Source organism: Diabrotica virgifera, chromosome 1 (genome assembly GCF_917563875.1).
Source record: "Diabrotica virgifera virgifera chromosome 1, PGI_DIABVI_V3a".
Classification (NCBI taxonomy): Eukaryota; Metazoa; Arthropoda; class Insecta; order Coleoptera; family Chrysomelidae; genus Diabrotica; species Diabrotica virgifera.
In genome coordinates this window covers 288,426,068-288,439,067 of record NC_065443.1, presented here as the reverse complement: position 1 = coordinate 288,439,067, position 13,000 = coordinate 288,426,068, and the positions used below count along the sequence as shown (strand labels likewise).

The 13,000-nt window shown below is 32.0% G+C and overlaps 1 protein-coding gene across 1 annotated transcript in view; it reads right to left on the bottom strand.

The window, feature by feature from the left end:
- Positions 1-13,000, bottom strand: part of LOC114324307 (ras-related and estrogen-regulated growth inhibitor) — a 365,537-nt gene that overhangs the window by 32,420 nt on the left and 320,117 nt on the right. Inside the window, exon 5 of the mRNA XM_050651462.1 lies at positions 9,310-9,493. Within this exon, the coding sequence (XP_050507419.1) occupies positions 9,310-9,493 (184 nt within the window). The remainder of the gene's footprint in view (positions 1-9,309; positions 9,494-13,000) is intronic.

Here is a 13,000-nt window from a genome sequence, read left to right as displayed (position 1 = left end):
AGTGTTGTCGGTTTTCACCAGTTGTTGATTGCTCTCTCAAGAGCGTCGCACAGGAACTGTGGCAACACTGAATGCGCATTTCTATCTTAGCCGTACTGCCCTCCCAGTGTGAATTTTAGATTAGACATCGTTAAGCTATTAACAAATTTTCAGCCTGGTATTAATCAACTTTTTTTTGGTACTCGGGATCCAGGTCTGAAAGTAACGTCGAGATCAGAGCAATTATTATTCATATACGCGTTACGGTTCCGATGTATTTCCTGTACATTTCTTTAAATACTAGTACCTATGTTGAAACGACTAAAGTGCTAAAAGGGGGCGGCAAATATTAACTTGCACACGGGCGGCCAACACTTTAGCGGCGGCCCTGAGTAGTATGGACATCTATATTATTAACCTATATGTTTCCTGCAGCCGATTTTGATGATATACATAGTTATAAACAAATGAAGATCAAAAAACGGTAAATTTTCGCTTTTTTGTCTATTACTACTCATAAATCATATAAAAAACTGCAATATGGTGTGCGCTGAATATGTCTATCCTTATTGGTTGCCTAGAAAATTGCAAAACAAAATCATAAATTTTGAGATTTTATAAATGTTCATAACTTATGTAAAAATTAATCTAGAACCTTCTTATTACACGGTATGCTGAGACTTATTGTGTTTAAATTATATTTTAAATTTAAAAGCAATTGGCCAAATAGTTTAAAAGTTATTTAATTTGTTTATCCCAAATTCATTTTTTTTTGGAACACTATAAGTCATAAAATTATGAGGTTACAGTAATACTTCGAACAGTTTATGAAAGAAGAACATTTATACTATTAACTTAATTAAAAAAAATGACAAAAAGTAATTTTAAACAGTGTAAAATTATTTTGCAAAAACATGTCGATTTTTTTGCTTACTTATAAACAATTAAAACAAGTTTTTATCCGTTACCCGTAGAAAAATTATTTTTTCATATTTAGAAAGACTGAATTTTTATACACATTTAGAAAGAACAACAATTGTCCTAGGACAATTAGGGACGAAGTTACCCCCCCCCCCCATTTTTTTAATTCACATGTTCTTGCAAAATAATTTTTCAATATTTAGAGTTATTTTTTGTAATTTTTTTTAATTAAATTATTAGTGTAAATCTTCTTCCTTCATAAACTATCCAAAGTATTACTGTAACTTTATCATTTTCTGACTTATAATGTTGCAAAAAAATTAATTTGGGATAAATAAATTAAATAACTTTTAACCTATTTAACCGATTGCTTTGAAATTTAGGGTATGATTTAAGCACCAAAAGTCTCAGCATTCCGTGTAATAAGAAGGTTCTAAGTTAATTTTTACATAAGTTATGAATATTTATAAAATCTCATGATTTATTTTGTAATTTTCTAAGCAATCAATAAGGATAGACATATTCAGCGAACGCCATATTGAAGTTTTTTATACGATTTATGAGTTTCTTACTCTTAAATTTGTTTAAAATGCCTAACTTTTTGGTAGTAGACGAATTAAACGAAAATTTACCGTTTTTGATCTTCATTTGTTTACAACTATCATCAAAATCGGCTACAGGAAACAAATTATACCTACGTTATTATTAAAGATGGCCATACTACTCAAAAAATTTGGTTTTGGCCTGGAGGGTGTTGTGCCACCAACAGGATATTTTTTTCCTTATTTCTCTGAACTATAATAAGTCCTGTGGTCTCAGCGAAGGTCTTTCCGCGAACACTTCCTTATTGGTAGTTTTAGGATCTCTTCTGGTTTAATGCTCAGTTGACCAGTAAATTCCTGTCTCATATCGCGTAGCATATTGCAATGGTATCATAGGATGTGTATGATCTCTTTCTCCATTTCGTATTTTCTGCACCATGTTTAATTCACCTTAAATACTTTGTACATGTGTTTTATTAAACGGCAATAATTTAAAACAACCGCTTCGGTGACTGGATATTCTTTAAACCACCACTTCTGAACTTCGTTTTTTGTAGCATTTTTATTGGTGACACTGAATGGCTCTGGGGCTGCAAAGGTTTTTTAGAGCCTTGTTTTGCCAATAAATATGCTGGTTCATTCTCATTCACTCTTTCATGACCAGGCACATACCTTAATGTTGGCTATGTTGTTGAGATATTTGCAGTAACTCACCAGATTCTATTTGGTTGGTCGGTTCTTTACAGCCTGAATAGTCACTTGGCTATCTGTATAAATGTTGATTCTCTTTGCTTTGGGGTCTTCATCCACGATTTCATCAATGGAGGCCACCGAAGCAAAAACTTCAGCCTAGAACACATTTGTATATTGACCTAGGCTGTAAGATTTATTAAAATTACATGTCTGTCCAAAGACTTCCGATCTAGTACCTTACGCCCGGTTTCATAATCAGTTAAAGTGGACTTTAAGTTTTAAGTTGGTACCCTTGTCAATGCAATTCATATGGGTAAATGTCAACGTTAAAGTGAACTTTAGTTAATGTTCACTTTAAGTTGATTATGAAACCGGGCGTTAGGCAATTTTTGGATCCATCAGTTTACCATATTAGGACCCCATTAATATTTGAGACCTTTTGCTCTCTACATAGATGGTATAATTGTGTTAATCTTCTCAGTGAAGATTAGTTCTGGTGTCATCATACCTATCTGAATTCATCATGAAGGTGGATTCCTTAACTAGTCTCAGTAGTATTTGTATGGCTATTTAATACATAAATTGTCCTCCAAGTATTGTTTACTTTAAATCTCAGGATGGTTATAAAGGCTACGTCCGAGATGTAAAAATTTTAGCGGAGGAAGATCTGTGATAGCTTTTAAAGATGCCGTTCCTGTACTATTCAAGTCTCTTGTTATATTTAGAAGCGCTTGTCTTTGTAGGGTGGTGAGAGAGGTATGTAGCACAAGATTATAAAGCCGTCTTTTTTCACGAAAGTACTGACAAGCTATTGATTATATTCAAAATAAGATAGCTAAAAGGAACTACAACGTTAACGGGGTTTTATTATTTCATATGGTCAATGGACATCTATATATGAAAAAACTGCGGAGTGCTACCATTTAAAGGGGTGCGTTTTTGAGAAATGGCTGAATTAGTCCCTGGGCACAGGTTACATAAGGGTGAGTTCTATGCACTTTTGGTACAAACATACCTACATAAAAATTGTTCCTGGTTACATTTCCTATCTAAATATCATTTTTTAAAGTCAATGATACTTTTTTTTACAAAAATATATTCAAAAGAAAAAGCACAAAGAAACCCAAAAGAAAGAAATGTTTTTTTTGTCCCATAACTTTTGTCCACGATATAGGTATAGACATTGCTTTAAAGAAAAAAATCCTACATATTTCTTCTTTAAAATGCTGTTTAGTAGAGGTAATTAGGATTTATAGTTTTCGAAATATGATTTTTCAAAGTTCGCCACTCACAGCAATTTTGGGCAATTTTCCTTGTTATTTCGCAAATATTGTTCTGTAAATTTTTTCTACGTAACTTTAGGTATATACAATGGCAAACGTAATAGGAATAGAAATCCATTACCTTTCAAATTGTCTACTGTATAACGTTGTACGACTTTTTTTTTAGAGATTATGATGTTTCAAAGTTTTATACATTTAACGATTTTTTATAATATAATATAAAAATAAAATAATATTATTATATAATATATTATATATAATATAATATTATATTATATATTATATTATATAATAAAAAAAGCTTACTTTGTTTACTTTATAATGGTGTATTACAAAAAATTCTAGGATTATTTTTTAAATTTCTCATTATAACTTTTTTTTTCTTGTACATGAATATACTATATAGGTATTGCTCAATAAAGAGGACCTACTTTCTGCTCTTTAAAATGGTGTACCATCTATATTTAAATAATGGAAACCGAGTGATTCTTTGATATTGTTTTACCCGTATTATTTAAAATTATTTCTTTTAAAAAAATTACAGAAACATGTCTTATAAAACATCACTTTAGTTAAAATTATTTAAACGTTGACATTTAAAAAATTTTCAAGACCAAAGTCCATCTCTTCGTTAGCATTAGCTTCAATATCTTCCTCTAACACCTCAGTTATCTTAGAGTTCCCACAATTAGTACCCATGTACATGCACCCTTTGCAGAAAATTGAACAACTAATTCCTATCTTCCTACAACCGCAGTTTTTTGTACATCCTTTGGTACATTTACATGCTATTTTTTCAAGCAAAGCTTGTGGTGCATGAGCTTTGACAGTAAATATTGGAATTAATCCATATTTTGAAGTTTGCCCGGCCGAGTCAAGCGGATCCAAAGTATTACCTATAAAAAATAAGATTCAATCATAAATCAAAAATCGTTGAAAGTACTTATTACATTTTTAAAAAGCATATCTTATTAAAAAATAATCCTAGAATTTTTTTATAATACACCATTTTAAAGTAAACAGAATAAGCTTTTTTTTATTATATAATATATACCTAAATGTAGAAAAAGTTAGAATGGGAAATTTAAAAATAATCGTAAAAATATAAAAACTCGGTAAAAGTATAAAATCTTGAAAAAGATAACCTCTTTAAATAAAGTCGTACAACATTATACAGTAGAACGTTTTAAAGGTAATTGATTTCTATTCCTCTTACATGTACCATTGCATATGCCTAAAGTTGCGTAGAAAAAAGTTACAGAACAATATTTGCGAAATAACAAAGAAAATTGCTGTGAGTGGCGAATTTTGAAAAATCATATTTCGAAAACTATAAATCCTAATTACCTCTACCAAACACCATTTTAAAGAGAAAATATGTAAGTTTTTTTTCTCTAAAGCAATATCTATACCTATATCCCCGTGGACCAAAGTTATGAGACAAAAAACAAAATTTCTTTCTTTTGGGTTTCTTTGTGCTTTTTCTTTTGAATATATTTTTGTAAAAAAACGTATCTTTGACTTTAAAAAGTTATATTTAGATAGGAAATTTAACCAGGAAGAATTTTTATGTAGACGTGTTTCTACCAAAAGTGCATAGAATTCACCCTAATGTAACCTGTGCCCACGGACTAATTCACCCATTTCTCAAAAACGCACCCCTTTAAATGGTAGCACTCCGCGGTTTTTTCATATATAGAGATTCATTGACCATATGAAATAATAAAACCCCGTTAACGTTGTAGTTCCTTTCTATAGTACATAATCAATAACCTATGAAGCGTAGGTAACTATCAGTACTCTGACGTGTGTAAACAACAAATTATCATTGGCTTCAACCGCCAGGTTTTACCTACAAATCGTCTGCAGTGCCAGAAGAGTCACTAGTCCATTAAAATGTTACATTTTTTAGGCCGTACCTTGCATTTCTTAGAGGAGTCAATTTTATTTCTTTATTGTGTAGGGGGGATCAGTAGAAGCTTAAGTTCAAGTTTTTGGGGTCGCCATCCTTGTCCCCCGGTCGCCATCTTGGAAATGGGGTGCAAGGAGGTTTCGCGCTATATCTTGTAAACTATCAACCCTACGGAAAATCTAATTCAACGTAAAATGTAGCAAATTAAATTTTCCACAATTTTGTTTCTATTACTTTTTATCGTCAAGTGACCAACAAAAAAGATATAACCAAAAATGTAATTTTTTTTAACAAGTTTCCTTTTGGATGTTCATTTTTTCAGTTCATTTTAAAATAAAATAACATAGCAATTCTGTAGGGGTTTTTTCAGCGAACAATTTCCACTATAAAGTTGTTTAATTCTATTTATTTATATAGGTTTTACAGCGCTCCAAACTTGAGCAGATTCTCGAATGCTCATAGGGATACAATAAAAACAAAAGGTAGGCTTACTTTTCTATCTATATATATTTTTATTCATACAATTTTTTATGATTTTAACATTCCTATGCTATTATTAATCTGTTTTTGACCTTTCTTCTCACTATAAAACTTATAACTCTAAGCATATATAGAAAAGGCCCAAGAAGTTGTTTGAGGACAAATTCGCCGCTTCAGAAGAAGAATGACGCAACCGCAAAATGCAAAATTCTTAAGCAGAGCAAAAAAACGATTTTTGATATCAAAATCATAAAGTACGATCAAAATTAGCCATTCACCACACCGTGGTCAGGATCTCGAGATATAAGCGTTTTTTGGGGTGTGCCGCTTGTATATGAAGTAACATAACTTTTTTCCTATTATATATTTTGACTTAAAATTTTTCAAAAAACTTCTTCATGAACTATATTTTATTGTTGTGTTGGTTAAAATTATAAACTAAAAAGTTTGTCACTCAACTTTTTTAAGTAAACATGAAACTAACGAAATATGAAAGTAAAATTGTGGCTTATTTCCCATAAAAAAATACGTAATTATAAAAATGCCACAAGGAAATAGCTTCAGAACAACATTAACGAAATATGATGACAAAATGTTAGGTACATTCCATGTCAAATCACTCAGGCAAAAAATTTTGGATCTCCGATTTGTCTGAAAATTGGTATATAGCTTCTGCGGGACGTAAAAATAAGATATTTAAGGTCTAAAAATCTTCTTCTTCTTTTTTTCTCAAAATGTTATTTTAGGCGATTTTACAGTGATTTGGTGTTTATTTAAACAAATTTGCATTTTCTGTCATAAAGTATCAATGAAAAACATAATATTTTAATAGAAAGGACTCAAAAATGTCATTATATGGCATTATAACAAGTTATTTGGAATCAAAACAAGTTTTTGATCAAATTTTATTGTGTAAAAAACGTTAAAATACCGTTTTTTACATTTTCCTCCATTCCCAAAATACATCATCATCGATTTGGCTGAAAATTTGCCCACAGATAGCCAAAAGATAGGACTTTAAGTTGTTAGATGAATTTGAATTATATTACAATACCAAAAAAGTTACATGCAGTAATATCAGACTCAAAAGTATATATTAGTCCAGTCGGGATAGCATTTGACCTTGAATGCCGAGCTGCCCAAAATTTTATTTTTCTGATCTTTAGGGGAGTCAATAGTAGCCTAAATTTAAAATCATGAATGAATTCCTCCGTTACGTTAGCCGCCATCTTGATTTTAAAGGAGAACCTGTTTTGCTCAATATCTCCGCCATTTTTAACTTTTCGGCAAAAATGGTAGGAACTGAAATTGTTCCAAATAAATCGTATTTACAATTATTACAATTTTTTTTTAACAATTTTTGTCGTGAGGTCGATATTTTCGAGTTAATTGTACTTGCAGAAGACGCCTATATTTTTGACTATAATATTGCATGTAACTTTTTTGGTATTGTAATATAATTCAAATCCTTCTCACCACTTAAAGTCCTATGTTTTGTCTATATGTGGGCAAATTTTCAGCCAAATCGATTATGATGTATTTTGGGAATGAAGAAAAATGTACAAAATGGTATTTTAACGTTTTCTACACTATAAAATTTGATCAAAAGCTTGTTTTGAATCAAAGTAACTTGTTATAATGCCATATAATGACATTTTTGAGTCCCTCCTATTAAAATATTATGTTTTCCATTGATACTTTACGATAGAAAATGCAAATTTGTATAAATGAACACCAAATCACAGTAAAATCGCATAAAATAACATTTTGAGAAAAAAAGAAGAAGATTTTTTGACCTTAAATATCTTATTTTTACGTCCCGCAGAAGCTATATACCAATTTTCAGACAAATCGGAGGTCCAAAATTTTTTTTGCTCCAAAATTGAGAGATTTGAAATGGAATGACCAGTTAATAAATTAACAACTCCTTTTTTAATGTGTTTAAACATTTTGGACAAATTTCATTGTTATCTACATACTTCAAACATGACACAGTAAAATTTTTAAAAGGAAATATTTACAGCGACCAGAGATACAGCGAGGTAAATTTTAAAAATCATCAAAATTGATTTTTGGCATTTTTGTATAAAATTTATTTTTTTAACATGTTCCACCAACTCTAGATAAAAATTAACTTCATATTCGGATTCAGCGACACCGAAAACATAAAATAGACCAAAATTGATCATTCACCTTAAATTTGATTTTCGTGGTTGGCATAACGGTTAATGCCGCTCGTCTAATATATAGATAGAAAAGCATTATTTTTCTAGGAGAATTCGAGAATCTGGTCAAGTTTGGAGCGCTGTAAAACCTAGATAATAAATAAAATTAAATAACTTTATAGTGAAAATTGTTTATTGAAAAATCCTCTACAAAATCGCTATGATGTCATTTTATTGTGAAATGAACATAAAAAAAGTTATAACCTCCAAAAGGAAATTTCTCAGAAAATTTTTTCTTATTTTTGTTTATAACGTTTTTGTTGGTCACTTTACGATAAAAAGTAATACATATAAAATTGTAGAAAATTTAATTTGCATCATTTTATATGAAATTCAATTTTCTGTAGGGTAGCTAGTTTACGAGATACAGCGCGAAAGCCCTTTGCACTTCTTTTTCCAAGATGGCGGCCGGGGGACAAGGGCCTCAACCCCAAAAACTTGATCTTAAGCTTCTACTGAACCCCCCTACACATTAAAAAAATAAAATTGACTCCTCTAAGAAATTCACACTAAATGTAACATTTCAATGGACTACACGTAGGTCTTTTAGTTATATTTTAAATATGAGTGCTCCAACTGAGTTAAAAATCCAGTGTTATTTCTAGATAGTTAACCTCATTGGTTCCTTCTGGTTTCTTTCCAAATACTTTCAGCTCACTCATTTCAGTAAACTATCCTGCTTCTCAAACGTTTCTCAATTCAAAATATAGCAAATAAGATGCTATAATTTTACGACTACACTCAAGCTTTATAAAATTATAGCTCTCCGAGATTAAATAGATATGATTTTAGTAGAAGAATAAAATGAGGATCTTTGAGATGCAGAAAGACGTAGAGAATACTACGTACCTACTTCACAAACAAACAAAAGAAAAATGTCAGATTCACGAAATGGTACATTCGGCAGTATTATGCTGAAAAATAATCTACTATACGTTAAACACGTTATCCTGTATTTGCTGCTAACATTCAGTTAGCAGAAACCCATGTGGAGTTTTAGTGTCCAGAGTATCTAATGAGACGATCATAAGCATTTTTCCATACTGCTGGATAGAAAAGGCGCTAGAACTTAGAGCCTTCTTGGTTTTTAACAACTAGATGAAGATATATTTATATCTCATCTCGATATCCAGAGCAGACAGGTACTGATTTAGATAAGCAATACATAAAAAGAGATACCATTGAAGAACTAATGTAGATATTTTAAAACAAAAGCGTGAATAAACATCTCTTTTATCATTTTTAAATTTTATTCTTAGTCTATTTGTACTCACCGATGGTACCTGAAGCTCTACAACCATACGGAATCAAACTACTCGGGGAGACAGCTGCGGAACACAACAACCTGATGGTATCTGGAGAAATGGGATCCTTTTCACTAGCGCTACGTCGTAGCTTCGAAGGGTTTTTGCTGTGGACCCTCCAGAAGCGACAAACGTCTCTGAAAACGTCCCATACCTGAAAGCAAAGGGGTACATAAAAATATACTCCATTTACAGTTTAAATTATTGGTCTAAACGAGACACTATTAAAAATTATTTTCATAGGAACATATCTTCTATGACTATATGTACATGTTTCACGAATGTGGTCTAGAGGTAATAATGCACTTTCTTCAAGACTTCTTCTTCTTCTTCTTCTTCTTCTTCTTCTTCTTCTTCTTCTTCTTCTTCTTTTTCTTTTTGTATAGACATGACTCTGTCTGTTTTTCAATGTGCCTCTAGTAAGTGGTCGTTCCATCGTTTTCGTAGTCTTCTCACTGATCGTCTTCCTATTGGGGAACCGTCTCTCGCTGTCCTGACTATCCTATTTGTTGTCATTCGGCTTATGTGGTCATTCCATTCTATTCTTCTGTTTCTTACCCAGCTATTAATGGTATACACCTTGCATCTCCGTCGTATATCTGTACTTCTAGCACTTTCCCATAGTCTTACCATCGATTTTTCGAAGGGTTTTCATCTCCGCTGTTTCGAGCAATCTTTTTGTCCTCTCTGTGTCGGGTCGTGTTTCTGCCGAGTATGTCACTATTGGTCTGATGACTGTTTTGTAAATTCTGCCTTTAATTTTTTTTCCGATATTTTTATATCTCCATATTCTGTCATACAGGCAACCTGAGGCTCTGTTTGCTCTATTCACTTGATCTTCCACTTCTGTGCAAAGCCTTCCGTAGCTAGATAGTGTGATGCCTATGTATTTAAACTTCATCACTTGTTCTATTATCTGACCTTCCAGCTCCAATTTATATCTTATTGGATCTGCTGTTATAACCATGCATTTTGTCTTTTTTGAGGAAATTAACATGTTAAATTTTCTGGCGATTATGTTGAATTGGTGCAGCATACGTTGTAAATCATCTTCACTTTGAGAGATTAGTATTGCATCGTTCGAATAGCAGATTATTTTAAGTTGTTTTTCTCCCATTTGGTATCCTTTTTTAGTTCTTACTTTTTTTTTATTATTTCGTCCATGATCAGGTTGAACAATAAAGGACTCAAGGAATCCCCCTGTCATCCCATTGCCGGCTTAAATTGGGTCAGTTAATTCATCGTCCACTTTTACTTTTATTGTGTTGTTCTGGTAGATGTTTTCGATCGTTTTAATTATTCCTAGAGGTACCTCTCTCGAGTATAACAAATGGATAACGTCCCTTAATGTGACCCTGCCAAATGCTTTCTTAAGGTCCACGAAACATAAATATGCCGGTTTGTTGTATTCCAACGATTTCTCTTGAACTTGCCTCATAAATATAGCGTCAGTGCATGTCCTTCCCGACCGAAAACCTTGTTGTTCTTCTGCTAATGTTATAATTTCATTCAATTTGTTTGTTATCACTTTGGTTGTTAATTTTAATGTTGTGTTTAATAAGTTAATTCTTCTGTACTTTTTCGGGTCCGATTTGTCTTCTTTTTTGAAGAGAGGTATTAGGATGCTTGATCTCCATTCTTGTGGTATTCTGTTTTGTTCTATTATTTTTTGTATTAGTGTTAATGTTAGATCTTGTCCTCCGTACTTTAGGAGTTTCTTCGATATTCTGTCCTCTCCTGGAGATTTTCTATTTTTTAATTTTCCTAATCCTTCCTTTACCCATCCCTCCTCGATGTTTATTTCTTCGTTTGTTGTAACTTCAGGTGTTGGTGGTTCATTATCGTCGCCTTTAGCAAATAGAGATCGGAAGTAGTCTGCCCATGTTTCCTTCTGAATGTGTTTCGCTTTTATTAATTCGTTCATCTCCTTTCTTTGCCCTCTGATCATTCTCCATACTTCTTTTTGTGTTCCGTAGAAGTCGTGTTCCATCTGTTTTGAGAAACTCTGCCAGTGCTCCCTTTTTATTTGCCTCACTAAAGTATTCGTTTCGTTTCTGATTCGTTTGTAGTGGTTGTATGCCTGTTGTGTTTGTTTCGTTCTGTATTGTAAAATGCTTTCTTCTTTTCTTCACATTTTATCTTAACTTCCTCTCTAAACCACGGGGTTTTCTTCTTTAATATGTGAGTATTCGTTACTTTTCTCTCTCCAAGTGATTCTGTTGCAGCGTTGATTATGTTATCTTTGAGTTTTTGCCAGCTTTCATCGATGTTATCATTTTCCACTATTCCATTCTCAGCAATCTTCTCTGATATTCTTTCCTGTATAACTATTCCGTGGATTCCGTATGTAGTCCTTCGACTTTGATTTTGGCTGCCGTCTTGGGTGTGAAATATTTCATAATGATTCCTATTTTACATAATACATAATAATACTAATGTTACATAATACTAGTTGAGACATCTTACGTCGATTATTTTTGATGGATGTATATCTCTGTTGGTTACAACATATTCTATCATAGATCTTTGTCCACAAGTGTTATTGAATGTATATTTATGTTGGTCTTTGTGGTCAAAAAATGTGTTGTTTATTCCAAGTTCGTTATTCGTGCAGAAGTTTAGCATCAGTTCTCCAGTTTCGTTTTTAACATTTTCATTGTGTTCTTGCTTAATTCCGAGTATTACTTGGTTACCTATTCGAGCGTTAAAATCCCCCAGTATTATCATCTTCCCTCTAACTTGATCTACTACTTGTTGTAATTCGTCATAAAAGATTTCCCTAGTTGTTTGAGGCTTGTTATTTTCTGGGCCGTATACTCCGATGATGTTTAGGTCTTCCTTTTCCATTCTAATTTTCGCTGTGACAATCTTTCCGATATATTGACACTCTTTTATATGATTTTGGTATTTACGATGTATTAGTAATGCTACACCTTCTTTGGCCCTGTTTTCTTTTGCTACTCCACTGTAGATTAGTATATATTCGCCTAATCTTGATTGTCCTTTTCCTTTCTTTCTTCTTCAAGACGAACTACAAAAATTATTAAAAACAATTATAAGATTAAAATACATGGACTCGTTTTGGCCCAACACGAGCTATCATCAGCTACTGCAGGAACCAACAACCTAAAGATATGAATTTGAAAATTTGAAATAAAGATCAAATTAATGAATATAAACAAATGAAAATTTGATATAAAGATCAAATTAATACGAAGAGCAAAGGTAAAATTGATATTAAAATTAAATACTTCAATGGAGTTCCCAAGGCCGTAAATTTTTAAGTCTGTTAAATATGTTAACATCAACATTGTAATTGGACAGACGATAAAGTGTTAAACGATAAACGTTCAAACGTTATTCACAAAAATGTCGTCGATTTAATTCAAAAAACAATTAAAGTTCTTACGTCTATGCTAGCAAATAGTTGTAAGGTTATAGCGTTGTCAGAAACAAGTGTGGCATTATGTCAAAAAAGAATGTGTGTACTTTGTACACACGTAAGAAGTTATACTTCTATTAAATGATTTCAACTTTAAACAGTTTATTTATATTTTATTTAAATATTAAACTAAGGTTGCGGGTACATCCTAACACCCTGGCAAACAATGTTCTCAACAACCAATAAGCGAAGAGATTGAAGCGATATGATCCCTTGGAC